General features: G+C 41.1%; 1 protein-coding gene across 1 annotated transcript in view; it reads right to left on the bottom strand.

The window, feature by feature from the left end:
* LOC141122066 (uncharacterized) overlaps positions 1-15,672 on the bottom strand; it is a 135,474-nt gene that overhangs the window by 47,474 nt on the left and 72,328 nt on the right. Inside the window, 1 exon segment of the mRNA XM_073611862.1 lies at positions 11,314-12,205. Coding sequence (XP_073467963.1) covers positions 11,314-12,205 — 892 coding nt within the window.

Genomic DNA, 15,672 nt, shown 5'->3' on the forward strand with positions numbered 1-15,672 from the left:
ACTGCAGTGTGACCTTTCAAAATCGGGCGGTGCGCTTGTGGGACGTTACCAAAAGTCCTGCAAGCAACATCTTTGGGGTGAGTTGGGAGCGCTGTATTTAGCACTCCAAAAACGCCCTTCTCATTGCAATGAATGGGCAGTGATTCCAAAGCGATTTGAAAATGGGAGTTTTTAACCCTTTTTTTGGGTTAAAAGCGCCCTGCTGGTGGCCGAAAACATCGCTAAAGCGCCACTAAAACGAGCGGCGCTTTGAGTGTGAAAGCAGTCTTAATCAAAACTATTAGTGATTGTTCCTCATCTACCTGATGATGGTGAGGGATGGTGTGATCTTCCTGTGTGGAATCCCGGGAATACAGAGGACGGGGACATCTCTCTGGTGGGTTCCCATTGCTGGATTCATCTGTAGGAAACACACACACTGACTGAATACATTGTTTCTATGTGTTTATCAGATGATGGGGGATCTAGGTGGACCCTCCGTACTGCTCTCTCCTTTACAATAAAGTCTCCTCTTACCCGGTGATGTGAGGGGCGGCTGATTGTCCATCATGACGTCCTTGTAGAGATCCTTGTGTCCTTCTAAATACTCCCACTCCTCCATGGAGAAATAGACAGTGACATCCTGACACCGTATAGGAACCTGACACACACAATGATACAGTCACCATCCAGACACATCCCTTGTCTGTTACTGGATAATGTCCCAGAATCCCCAGCACCGCTCACCTCTCCTGTCAGCAGCTCCATCATCTTCTTGGTGACTTCTAGAATCTTCTCCATGTTGTGTCTCTCAGGATTTAGGGAGTCACATGGAGGCACTGTGATGGTCATATGATCACCTGACTTCACAAGAGGAAATCTCTGTATTGAGGAACCAATAGGAACATCATGTTAGAATTCCAGAATCCTCCTCACCTCTCCGGTCAGGTCTGTGTTTTATTAATAGAGATAAGAGTGATGTCATGTGACCTCCCAGAATCCTCCTCACCTCTCTGGTCAGGTCTGTGTTTTATTAATATAAAGATAAATTGTAGCGCTAAAACACACAAGAGTTAATAGTGAATAAAATTCAAAGTGCATATAGACGTAATGTCCCAAGTGAAAAAAGGGGGAATGTATAGTCCAAATAGGACAACAGTCCGCAGTGAGATTAAATAATCTGTGTATCGATCCTGTCTGTTTCCCAATCTTCAGCTTCTGTTGAAGGTCATTGGACCGAAACGCGTAGGGCGGCTTTTATAGACCCTATACACTGCTTTTATCTTGTGATCACTTTTTACATGTATTGTGTTTTTTTATGAATAAAAACACCCAGAATTACACTATATGGAAGCATTCCTTCCCTTTTTTATATATCCTGGAGAACCGCGGAACCACTTTGCCTTTTGGAATCTATTTTGGCTCTGCTTTGGTGGACATAGAGGGGACGTCCCGGCCCTGTAGAGGCTCTACCCTTGCCTCCAACACTTCACCATTTTGCCCAGGGTGGCATCAAGCTCCATTGATTCTATGCTCACGGCAGTAGTATCCAACCTCTCTGGTAAGCGTATTCCATCTATTCGCTAAAGTTGATGATATACAAGCTGAAGATTGGGAAACAGACAGGATTGATACACAGATTATTTAATCTCACTGCGGACTGTTGTTCTATTTGGACTATACATTCCCCCTTTTTTCACTTGGGACATTACGTCTATATGCACTTTGAATTTTATTCACTATTAACTCTTGTGTGTTTTAGCGCTACAATTTATCTTTATATTTGTTACCTTTTTGTCTCATGGTTTGTAGCAGCTGTTTTTTTGTCTTTTTTGGGTAGCGCATTAATCATTCCCCCCCCCTTCTTTCACTGTGTTTTATTAATAGAGATAAGAGTGATGTCATGTGACCTCCCAGAATCCTCCTCACCTCTCTGGTCAGGTCTGTGTTTTATTAATAGAGATAAGAGTGATGTCATGTGACCTCCCAGAATCCTCCTCACCTCTCCGGTCAGGTCTGTGTTTTATTAATAGAGATAAGAGTGATGTCATGTGACCTCCCAGAATCCTCCTCACCTCTCCGGTCAGAAGGTAGATGATCTCTATGGTGAGGTTTAGTATCTTCTCAGTCATGTGACTCCGGTCCTCCTCCATCCTCATTGGTCCCGTCATTTGATCTATACAGGTCTCCTTGTAGACGGATAACTTTGGGAAATGAAAGTAAGAATTATTTGGATGGTGTTGGTCACACAATAATAGGATGTGGATGTGAGGGGGGTAATAGGAGGGTTGCTGTACATTTAACAACTACTCCCCCCCATGGGAACAGATTTAGTTTGGACTGTTTGCTTGATTGGTTTTAGATCTGCAGACAAGGAATGATAAATACGATCCTTCCTTTGACTTGTTTGCTCTGAGGCAGTGTTGTGAGGACAATGTCGGGTCATCATGATGTCCAGGAAGGGGAACTTGCTGACTTTTGGTCGGAGTTGTCGGCTAATCAGGATAAATGTCAGAACTCTGGCTGCAAGGCTCCAATCTCCGGCAGCCTGCTGACTGATCGGAGTGATGTCACTGTCACTCTCTGCAGTAAGAGAAGAGATCGGATTGGATAGCAGGAGGATGCTGCTGGTAGAGTACAGAACTGTGGGGGAGGAGTCAGTTTTGTTCTCTCCAATAGCAACCCATCTGCCATCTATGCTGATTATGAAGATTATAACATGTAAGTGTACTATTTGTTTTTATGGAATAAATGACTTCATCATTCTAATGAGGATCTCGCGCTGTCATTTCTTTGTTGTTTAATCTCCTTGGATCTTCCCGGATCTTTATCTGACAAGCTGCAGGACCCTTGTATGTTGGAATGAACATTTGTCCTCATCATGCTGTTACCATAGACTGCTGTCTGTTGGGCTGGACCTTGTAGTGCACATTACTGGTGTGTGATTTTTATTTCAGTGCTGGTAGGAGGACAGCAGGGGGGAGGGGTTTGTTCTCTTGGTCTATTTTGTATCCTGTAACATATTTCTAGAACGGTGAAATGGTGAGGTGAAGGCTTCCTTCACTTGCTGGCAGAAGGTCTTTAAGGAGGTCAGAAAAGTAAGTGCAGGTGGGGTGAGAGGACCATCAGAGACTAACAGCCCCTATGAGCCCTTAAACCCCCTCCTTACTCACAGCTGTGCAGTCTGACTATCCCCGAAGAGGCACCCGCAGCCCTTCAGCCCCACTAACCTCTCAGAGTTGTTCAACCAAAAGGTTAACCAAAGCACAAAAACACAAGGTGAGTATAGTAGCAAGTCCTAGTTGCAATCTTGAAACACCCAATATGAGGACAATATGCGACCGGTGTAATTTATGTGGCATGTTCACCAATGCCAGGAGCATGGCGGACAAGATGGGTGAACTAGAGATACTGTTGTACAAGGAGGATTTGGATTTTGTGGGAATTTCAGAGACCTGGTTCAACAGCTCTCATGAAATAGACTGGGCGGAGGGAACCGCGCATTCATTTAAGGCTCGCCAGTTCCTTAATGTCTTGCAGGACAATTTTATGGGTCAGATGGTAGACGCACCAACTAGAAATAAAACATTACTAGATCTACTGATTACCAACAATACAGACCTGATAACAGATGTGGAAATACGGGGCAATTTAGGTAACAGCGATCACAGGTCAATTAGTTTCAGTATAAATCACACAAATAGGAAACATGAAGGGAACACAAAGACACTGAATTTCAAAAGAGCCAACTTCCCTAAACTACAAACCTTGCTAAAAGGCATAAATTGGGATAAAATATTAGGAACAAAGAATACGGAGGAGAGATGGGGTTGCTTTAAGAGCATATTAAATAAGGGCATTAGCCAATGTATCCCATTGGGTAATAAATTTAAAAGAGCGAACAAACATCCTGGATGGCTTAACTCCAATGTAAAAATGCATATAAAAGCAAAGGAGAAGGCCTTCAAAAAATACAAGGTTGAGGGATCATCCTCAGCATTAAGAATTTATAAAGAATGCAATAAGAAATGTAAGGGTGCAATTAGGATGGCTAAGATAGAACATGAAAGACACATAGCAGAGGAGAGCAAAAAAAATCCCAAGAAATTCTTTAAGTATGTAAACAGTAAAAAAGGGAGGACAGACCATATTGGCCCCATAAAGAATGAGGAAGGACATCTGGTTACAAAGGATGGGGAGATGGCAAAGGTATTGAATTTATTCTTCTCCTCAGTCTTCACAAGTGAATCGGGGGGCTTCAGTAACCAAAACTGCAGTGTTTATCATCATGACACAACACAGGAAGCACCTACATGGTTAACAGAGGACGGAATTAAAATTAGACTTGGGAAACTTAACATTAATAAATCACTGGGACCAGATGGCTTGCATCCGAGGGTACTTAGGGAACTCAGTCAGGTGATTGCCAGACCGTTGTTCCTAATTTTTACAGACAGTCTATTGACTGGAATGGTACCAGCTGATTGGAGAAAAGCCAATGTAGCACCAATATTTAAAAAGGGCCCAAAAAACATCCCTGGGAATTACAGACCAGTTAGCCTAACATCAATAGTATGTAAACTCTTGGAGGGGATGATAAGGGACTATATACAAGATTTTAGTAATAAGAATGATATCATTAGCAGTAATCAGCATGGATTCATGAAGAATCGTTCTTGCCAAACCAATCTATTAACCTTCTATGAGGAGGTGAGTTGCCATCTAGATAAAGGAAGGCCCGTAGACGTGGTGTATCTGGATTTTGCAAAAGCATTTGACACAGTTCCCCATAAACGTTTACTGTACAAAATAAGGTGCGTTGGCATGGACCATAGGGTGAGTACATGGATTGAAAACTGGCTACAAGGGCGAGTTCAGAGGGTGGTGATAAATGGGGAGTACTCAGAATGGTCAGGGGTGGGTAGTGGGGTCCCCCAGGGTTCTGTGCTGGGACCAATCCTATTTAATTTGTTCATAAACGACCTGGAGGATGGGATAAACAGTTCAATCTCTGTATTTGCAGACAATACTAAGCTAAGCAGGGCAATAACTTCTCCACAGGATGTGGAAATCTTGCAAAAAGACCTGAACAAATTAATGGGGTGGGCAACTACATGGCAAATGAGGTTCAATGTAGAAAAATGTAAAATAATGCATTTGGGTGGCAAAAATATGAATGCAATCTATACACTGGGGGGAGAACCTCTGGGGGAATCTAGGATGGAAAAGGACCTGGGGGTCCTAGTAGATGATAGGCTCAGCAATGGCATGCAATGCCAAGCTGCTGCTAATAAAGCAAACAGAATATTGGCATTAAAAAGGGGATCAACTCCAGAGATAAAACAATAATTCTCCCGCTCTACAAGACTCTGGTCCGGCCGCACCTGGAGTATGCTGTCCAGTTCTGGGCACCAGTCCTCAGGAGGGACGTACTGGAAATGGAGCGAGTACAAAGAAGGGCAACAAAGCTAATAAAGGGTCTTGAGGATCTTAGTTATGAGGAAAGGTTGCGAGCACTGAACTTATTCTCTCTGGAGAAGAGACGCTTGAGAGGGGATATGATTTCAATTTACAAATACTGTACTGGTGACCCCACAATAGGGATAAAACTTTTTTGCAGAAGAGAGTTTAATAAGACTCGCGGCCACTCATTACAATTAGAAGAAAGGAGGTTTAACCTTAAACTACGTAGAGGGTTCTTTACTGTAAGAGCGGCAAGGATGTGGAATTCCCTTCCACAGGCGGTGGTCTCAGCGGGGAGCATTGATAGCTTCAAGAAACTATTAGATAATCACCTGAATGACCGCAATATACAGGGATATGTAATGTAATACTGACACATAATCACACACATAGGTTGGACTTGATGGACTTGTGTCTTTTTTCAACCTCACCTACTATGTAACTATGAAACCCTATTACTTCCTAGGAGGCCCCCAAATTTATTTAGCTACACTTCCTCCTCGGGGGTCCCAGAGTTCTTCAGATGCAGTAAACCCTCAGAGGCTCCCAGAGTCCTACTACCTCCTCAGAGACCCCTCAGCCCCTCTACTTCCCTCAAAACCCCTAAGTATTTTCCTCCCTCTGACACCAATGATGGAACATATTTTTCATGGCAGGCTGGGAATATTTTCTTCCTCCTGACCAGCAATGTAAGAGGCTCTATGCTCCATACTCCTGACCCCTGCACCCCATCATTGTGTTGGCTGCATATTGTAATGATTGCTCATTGGCTGCCTGTGTAGTGTAATAATTGTCCTTTGTAGGCCATGTATGGTCAGGATGGTCATTGTCTTGTCTATTTATTGTCAGTGCTGTTTGTTTAGAGGAACATATTACTAGAATTTATCTCCAAAATGAAGAGAATGTTCCGGCCCCATAAGTGGGGAAATGTTCTGACCCTGAAGGGGTTAATCTAGGGTTCCACACTATATATGTGTGTATTATCATCTGCTGGAGATAAAAGACATCACAGTGACTATGGAGGAAGAGGACGGACATGACGGGGGGTTACTGGGTGTAAATAGAAAATAAGATCTTATTACCTCCTCTGCTGTCACTTCTAGCAACGTCTTCGCTCTACTTCCTCCCGACTCACCTCTCACCCAGAACTTCCTGTCTGTAACTGACATCACTTCCTGTCTGTATTCCATAGAGACTTCCTGTCTGGGTAGAAGTGAGATCACCACCTTGTGGAGATCAGAGGAACTGCAGCCCTAAGAAACATCTCATAATAACTGTAGCAGTACCCCCATGGGGGCTGCTGATTCGTTCTATTTCCCACTGGCTATCCCACCTCCTAGGGGCTACCCTTACCTCTGACACCTCGGGTTCCATGCTTTCAGTGAAAGACACACACACAGATTGTGATTTAGTAGTATAAGCATATTTACTGGAAGAACTGAATTAAAGAGAGAGAACACCTCCCAATTTCTTACATATAAGCAAACAGTTGCAATAGAAATATACCAAACATTTAGTATTACACCAAATAAACAGTGCACGCAGTTATGTCTCCAAGTGGGACTAATGCTCAGGGTGGTAAGACCTTTACTCTGGGCACCTTCCCACTTCCAGTGCAACCACGCAAACACACTCTAATGCACTAGAAAGACAATATAATGCAATATAATTGCTCAAGAGCTCCCCCTTGCAGTGTAATACAGTTCTTAAAGGGTATAAAAGAACTAAAAGACCTTATAATGAATGATAAAGTCTCTTGTCTTCTTTCTTCAGCTACCCAATATTATACTGCAGTATTTGTATTCCAGTAGTAGGGATGACCTTCGACTTCGAGTCGAACTCATGTTCGACTCGAACATCAGCTGTTCGCCGAACAGCGAACAATTTTGGGTGTTCGCGGCAAATTCGAAACCCTTTAAAAGTCTATGGGAGAAATCAAAAGTGCTAATTTTAAAGGCTTATATGCAAGTTATTGTCATAAAAAGTGTTTGGGGACCTGGGTCCTGCCCCAGGGGACATGGATCAATGCAAAAAAAGTTTTAAAAATTGACGTTTTTTCGGGAGCAGTGATTTTAATAATGCTTAAAGTGAAACAATAAAAGTGTAATATTCCTTTAAATTTCGTACCGGGGGGTGTTTATAGTATGCCTGTAAAAGGGGCACATGTTTCCCGTGTTTAGAACAGTCTGACAGCAAAATGAAATTTCAAAGGAAAAAAAAGTCATTTAAAACTACCGCGGTTATTAATGAATTGCCGGTCCGACAATACACATAAAGGTTCATTGAAAAAAATGGCATGGGATTTCACGGGGAACCTCAAACCAAAATTTTTAAAAAATGGCGTGGGGGTCCCCCTAAATTCCATACCAGGCCCTTCAGGTCTGATATGGATATTTAGGGGAACCCCGCGCCAAAATTTAAAAAAAAAATGTTGTGGGGTCCCCCCAAAAATCCATACCAGACCCTTATCTAAGCACGCAACCTGGCAGGCCACAGGAAAAGAGGGGGGATGAGAGAGCACCCCCCTCCTGAACCATACCAGGCCACATGCCCTCAACATTGGGAGGGTGCTTTGGGATCCGCCCAAAGCACCTTGTCCCCATGTTGAAAGGGACAAGGGCCTCATTCCCACAACCCTTGCCCGCTGGTTGTGGGGGTCTGCGGGCGGAGGGCTTATCGGAATCTGGAAGCCCCCTTTAACAAGGGGACCCCCAGATCCCGGCCCCCCGTGTGAAATGGTAAGGGGGTACAAAAGTAAAAAAAAAGTGTCAAAAATGTTAAAAATGACAAGACACAGTTTTTGACTTTATTCAAAATCTTCTTCTTTCCATCTTCTTTCTTCTATCTTCCTTCGGTTTCTTCCTCCATCTTCTTCTTCCTCTGGTTCTTCCTCCGATCCTCTGCTTCTGTAAGTGAGGCACTGTGGGTAAGTCTTCACCTGCTCTTCACATTCATTCACCTGAGGATCACCACTTGTCATTTGTGGACTGTGATTGTGTTTTTCTCTTCAGAAGTTGATTTATGACATTGGACCATTGTTAATTTTCACCATATGGGACTTTTTGTTTCATTTTGTTTTGAATGTTTATTATAATATTCATCTTTTTTGTACACTCTTCACGGTTTAGTTTCTAGCGCTACATTTTCTCTTAATTCCCATTCGAATATTTGTCACATTCTTATGTAGCAGCTTTTATTATTTTCACATATTTGTGTGTTGTTTGAGTACCTCTTAATAGTTAGCACAGTATTTTTTTTCTTATTTCCATAGCTGGGAGCAGACACACTGCACTCTATACACAGGACTGTATATGACATGTTCCTGACCACTGCACTCTATACACAGGGCTGTATATGACATGTTCCTGACCACTGCACTCTATACACAGGACTGTATATGACATGTTCCTGACCACTGCACTCTATACACAGGACTGTATATGACATGTTCCTGACCACTGCACTCTATACACAGGACTGTATATGACATGTTCCTGATCACTGCACTCTATACACAGGACTGTATATGACATGTTCCTGCCCACTGCACTCTCTGCCGTTATTTATGGTTATCTCTAACCTGATGACCTGTAAAGGGTTTAAAGCCTCACCTATGAGCAATTTTGGGTACCAAAGATTTTCCTCATTGCACCGACACACAACTTTTATTTTTGTTCAAAACATTTTTTATTATAATTTTACTTATAAGATTGCAGTCATAAAATCAGGAAATAGTAAAGTAAGAAATCCAATTGGTCAGGATGATCACTTAGTTAATTATTAGTTTGAGTACAATACAATACACAACGTGTTACATTATTATAATAAAGTATTGTAGAAAAGATCATACCATAGAAAATGGGGGAAAGTAGAAAATAAACCCGGATATGAAGGTGACATTTGTGTACGAGGAACACCTTAAGAATTACCACCATTTTATTCTTCAGGGCCTCTGCTTTCAGAAAATATATATTTGGGGGTTTTATCTAATCTTCAGGCCCAAAATCTCCATGTTACCATGTGTGCAAAAATAATGGAAAACCAGCTCTGGCAGTGAAAGGGTTAATGTGAGCTAGATGGGATCACTCTGCTGTGGTCACACTCTAAACATTAGAGCTCCCCCTAGCTGCAGCCTGGTAATAACATTGCTAGGAGGTCTATTCATTTATCTGCTACATACTTCCCATCATTATATAAACGTCTCCTGACATTTAGGGGTCTATTCATAAATAATTTACATAACAATGCACCCAATGAAAATACATGTACATTCCTTCTGTGTGAATGAGGGGAAAATGGAGTTTAATTGGCTATTTGCTAGTCGAATAATTTCCATTAATTTAAAATAGAAAATACTACATTTACCACTAGCTGGAGATAATTGGTGTTATACTTAGCGCCATCTAAAGTCCAAACATAGTATTTCTCATTTTAATTCAATGGTTAGTCTAATAGTGTTGGCTTATTTAAGGTTTATTCTTCAGTGTGTACTGTACTGATAAGTGTATGAGTATGATCTCAGGTATTAGTATGAAGACATGTCTGATGAAGGAAACTAAGAGGTCTATTTTTCAAAAATCGTATTGGACTAATGTGACAATCATTCATCCAGCGGTTACAATTTCTGTCTGTGACTAATAATAATGTGATTTTGCGCAAATATAAAAATAGTGTCCAATAAATAAAATATTTCAGGAGAGCTTCTAAATTATTTCCATAATAAATAAACCATGTGGTATATATAAAAATCTAAAAAATGTATATATATAAGAATATTATATCTCTGATAGGAAATATTCAATAAATAATCTAAATAGCAATGATAATATACGTATGTGAATTCTCAGTGGTAGACGTATATTAGTGCCAATATTAAACAGATAAAAAATAAATCCCAATCAATAAAATGTATATAGATGAATTACATTAAATCTGGACTTGATGAATTGCACTTAGAATGTCTCTATAGCAATGGTGTGGAGCAGTCTAGAGAGAGTCAAACAATTATCATAATAGGTAGAGGATGATAAAGTTTTATAAATATGAAATCAGGTGAGGATGATCGTTCCAAATATTTCTGCCGTAGCTCCTTTGTGTATCTGGTCTCCCAGAACTCTTACCTTGAGATTAGTAATAACATGCAATTGCCACAGTCACCACTGGGGGGATCCCTCGCTCTTCCTAGATAGTAATCGTCACTTCTCTGGATGGCATATCGTGATGCTATTTCCTCTCCCAGCTTCGTTCAGTCACTTTCTCCTGTTGAATGGGGCGGTACCTCAGTGGAGGGGGGACAGGGAGAGAGAAAGGGAAGGGGGGAGAGCCTCCAATAGTGCAGTATATCAGGTTTTTCTTGAAAAACTTATTTATTAAAAAGCTTATACTCTTACACAGAACAAAGTTAAAAAGCACAGGGAACAAATTAGGCGTTGTTCCTCGCCTTCTCACGTCACTTCCAGTCGCGGCTCTATCCGGCCAATTAGGGATGAAATAAAATGTGGCCAATATTCATCAAGGCTGGACGAATGCCAGTCATAATCGTTCAACTATTTTTTTTTAAACAGACCTCTAAGTGTTTGTGAAATTTTACACCACAATATGTACTCAGCCAATGAAAAGTAATGACTCCATTTTTATTTTTCTCCTGCTATCAATGGCCAACACGGTACAACACTTCATCCATTTCTTTGGTGATCTCTGATTTCCTTATGAACTGTTTCTTACATGATGAAGATCAGCCATGGAGTATATCTGAGGTGTATATCAGGGTGTGCTTCTTCCCCACATGAGAGCTGTGATGTCCAGCAACATTCATATAGAAGACATTTCCCGCACTCAAGGCACTAATACACTCACTCATGACAAGAATACGGCTTCTCCCCCGTGTGAGATCTCTGATGTCTGTAAAGATGGGACTTATCTGAAAAACATTTCCCACATGCAGGACAGGAATACGGCTTCTCCCCTGTGTGAGATCTCTGATGTGTGTAAAGATTGGACTTCCGTGAGAAACATTTCCCGCATGCAGGACAGGAATACGGCTTCTCCCCTGTGTGAGATCTCTGATGTCTGGAAAGATGGGACTTCTGTGAAAAACATTTCCAGCACTCAGGACAAGAATATGGCTTCTCCCCCGTGTGAGATCTCTGATGTGTGGAAAGATGGGAATTCTGTGAAAAACACTTCCCGCACTCAGGACAGGAATACGGCTTCTGCCCCATATGAGATCTCTGATGTGTGTAAAGATTGGACTTATCTGAAAAACATTTCCCGCACTCAGGACAGGAATACAGCTTCTGCCCTGTATGTGATCTCTTATGGGTGTAAAGACTGGACTTCCATGAGAAACATTTCCCGCACTCAGGACAGAAATATGGTTTCTCCCCTGTGTGAGATCTCTGATGTGTGGAAAGATGGGACTTCTGTGAAAAACATTTCCCACACTCAGGACAGGAATATGGCTTCTCCCCTGTGTGAGATCTTATATGCACATTAAGTTTGGATTTAGAATGGAAACACTTCCCACACTCAGTACATGAAAACCTCTTCTCTGTTGGAAGGATGGCCCCGTTCCTCACAGTCTGAGGTTCCTCAGGATAAGAGGAATACGATGGTCCATCTACACTGTGTGGTGCCGGATGGACATTTGAGGTAGTCGGGTTTTCTCCTGGACTATACTGTGTGATGTCCTCATCTTCTACTTTACAGTCTGGAGACAAAGTGAGACAATCCTCTGAGGTTTTCCTCATCTCCTGTCCATCTACTAAAATAGAAATAAAAAGATTACTAGACCTGAGCTGATTGGTTCCCCTAAACCAGGACTCCGCCCACATCAGGCAGCTTTGTCTCTGAGGATCTTACAATTTCCCCCTCAAGGTAACTAGTAAATGGGTTCTCTGTAGGGCGGCAACTAATGATTATTTTCAGAATTGATTAGTTGGCCGATTATTGTTTCGATTAATCGAATAAAATCTCAAAAAAAAGGTTGGTGTATAATTGAGTTAATATTCTTGAATATATATATATATATATATATATATATATATATATATATATATATATATATATATATATATATATATATATATATATATATATATATATACATACATACATACATACATACATATATACATATATATACACATACATACATACATACATACATATATATATATATACACACATACACATATACATACACATACACATAGCGGTAAATATAAATATCCAGATATATAGTTGGATATTTAATCCACTCTGAGAATAACAGACAGATAGATGTATTATTAGAGGGAGAATCTGCTACATATCAGAATCAGAGATCAACATTATTAAAATGTAAAAAAAAAAAAAAGGTAAAACGCTGTTTTGCAGATGATCAGACAGGAGTGTAATATAATATGATGGATGACAGACTCCCTTGTCATAGACAGGTAGGTGGGTACAAGCTCCCTGCACCTGATGTCACTTATGCTGGCCGAACACAAACTCATTTTTCTTTCAAAAAAACATTCATCCAATTTTCTAACCATTAGTGGGTCAAATCGGCGTTCATTTTCCACCACAGTAATGGGAAAATTCAAAGGAGCAGAACAGACCATTTGTTGGATGGTTTTTCTCCATCGAACAAATTTTCACATCGTGTATGTGGTTTGTGGTCAGAAGCTACATTCATTTTATAATTGAATGTTAAAAGCAAGTGGAATTTTCAAACTACACTCGTCCATTCATCGAATGTACAAATATTTTCGCGAATATTCTCGTCCAAAAATCGATCCGTGTATGGCCAGCATAGAAGATTTATTAGCAGCGGCATGATTTTTTTTTTAATTATCTGTTTTGATGGGGTAAAAAAAATATTATTTTATAGTACAAAACCAGCAGATAATCACTACTATAAAGGGATTCATTTAGTAATACTGAAAGCTGAGACTTTTTTTCATGGATATAATAATTTTATATATAATGCACAATACTAGTAAACTTTTACTTTATATAATAGTAAAGCCTTCTATCACCTCCAGTGTATCAGCCTCCACCTTCTCTGGGGTCAGATGCTGATCTTCCCTGCACAGAGACCTTAAAGTCATTGTAAATGTTGTATTTCTTTTTTAAACAAACTTTCATACTTACCTGCTCTGTGTAATGGTTTTGCACAGAGCAGCCCTGATCCTCCTCTTCTGGACCCCCTCCCCCCACCTGGCACTTCTCGCTCCTCCTGCCTTCAGAGTTCTCCTATAGGAAGCTGCAAACTATAGTATAGAGTTCCCCTATAGGAAGCCACAAAGTATAGTATAGAGTTCCCCTATAGCAAGGTAAAAAAACTTCTTCCTTTAGAATCACATGCTTCCTTTTCTTGCCCAGGACTACATGTCCCATGAGGAATTGCTTCTCATGCATTCAAATTCTCAGGCATTTACTGACATGTATGGATGGTGTACTGAGATTTATTTTCTAATATGTAAAAAAAAGTACTAGTTACTTACCGGTAACTATCTTTCTAGGAAATCTTCCAGGACGGCACACCTGAGATGAGAGGCTCCTCCCCACAGGAAACACAATCAATCAACAGCTGTTTTAAGTCCACACCCTTCCCCTTGATCCTCAGTTTGTAGAGAAGTCCTGAACCTGGTTCACAAGGGAAATCATTCCTCATAGGCACTCATCTTCTAGTGTTCTAAAATTTTCCCTCCTCCAACGGGTGGGAAGTAGGCCTGCCGTCCTGGAAGATTTCCTAGAAAGACAGTTACCAGTAACTAGTACTTTTCTCAAGTCATCTTCTAGGACGGCACACCTGAGAGGATAATCAAGTACCTCAGGCCTACCTCAGGGTGGGACCACTGCAAGACCCTCTTGGCGGACCTTGGTTCTGCAGTGAGCTTTACCTTCACTCCATATGCTTGGTAAAGGTATCTTAGCTGGATCATGCGGCTGGTCTGCAGGTCTACTCCACCGATGTCCCTGCCTTCTCCGCTTCGGATGCAGGCTCTAGGTGGAGTGGGCTCTTAAAGATGGAATCAGAAAACATGTTAAACTTGTAGGTTATCAATGTTGCCTGTCACACATCTAACAATGGCCTATTCTGCCAATTGGTGCTGCTTAGAACCACTAAAAAGTTTAATCGGAGACCTGTGTTGTAAGACAAGGACACTATATTGATCAATAAGGGGGCCTGTCTTAACACAACCCTGTCCAGGGAAATAAAACTGCCAAAAAAGGGGGCCCCTGACAGACAACCTTTTTTGTTCATTTTTATCTTTACGTCAGCAAAGACTGAAGGGAAACCTACTTAAGGGAAATAGATTAACAAAAACTTAATCCCTGGGTTTAAGGCATGCCCAATCTATAGTTTTACTTGACCTGGCCAATCCCCAGACAACGTCCTATCGCGACGAAAACACGTAGGGAGGAGCCTACGACGGTGACGTCATCACGTTCTTGGATGGGCTTACGAGTATAGGAAGTGATTCGCGGCACACGGAGACACCGCCGTTTGTATGATATCCCTTACGCTATATGTTCTCCACAACATTGTAAGTGTGCTTCTTTTTATCTTAATAAATCCCCTTTTATCACGGTTTTACGCTATGGGAGTATTCTGTTTTATGTTTCCGGTAACGACCGACTGTTAAAGCTGCTGGTCCTGTATTGCACCCTCGGTTTTGGGAGACCCTAATCCCTATGCTGGGCGAGACTGCCGTAATAGCAGTCATCGCCGTCCGGTAAGCAGAATCTATATACTCACTTCATGGTGGATCATCTATTGGCGTTTTTTCTTCACATTTCTCTTGGATGGGTGCTTTGTTGTATCTACCTATGGATTGAATATCCCTGCTTGGATTTTTTTTCAGATCTCTTTCTGTTTTTCACTTGCATTTGCAGCATATGCTGTTCGTTTATTATTGGACTTTTTTTGATATTTGACATTTTGCTCACTAATTTATGTTAAGTCACATTGTAGGATCCCATTCTTGCCAAGATCCTATATGCTTCATATACATTTAGCGCTGCACTTTTCTGTTGATTATATAGTTTTACTTACGCCTGAGAGCCTACTCAGGAGATTAACCTCCATAGCAGGAGAAGAAAACTCATATTGCTACATCTAGTTTTGCTAGAAGGGCAAAATGAAGGCCATGCACTGAGCTGTAACCTATTTGGTCGGGTATACATCTCTACTTCAAAAAACTCCTCTGAACCGAACTTCCTAAGTTCTTATTAAACAGG

The sequence above is a fragment of the Aquarana catesbeiana genome, unplaced genomic scaffold (assembly GCF_042186555.1).
Source record: "Aquarana catesbeiana isolate 2022-GZ unplaced genomic scaffold, ASM4218655v1 unanchor237, whole genome shotgun sequence".
Classification (NCBI taxonomy): domain Eukaryota; kingdom Metazoa; phylum Chordata; class Amphibia; order Anura; family Ranidae; genus Aquarana; species Aquarana catesbeiana.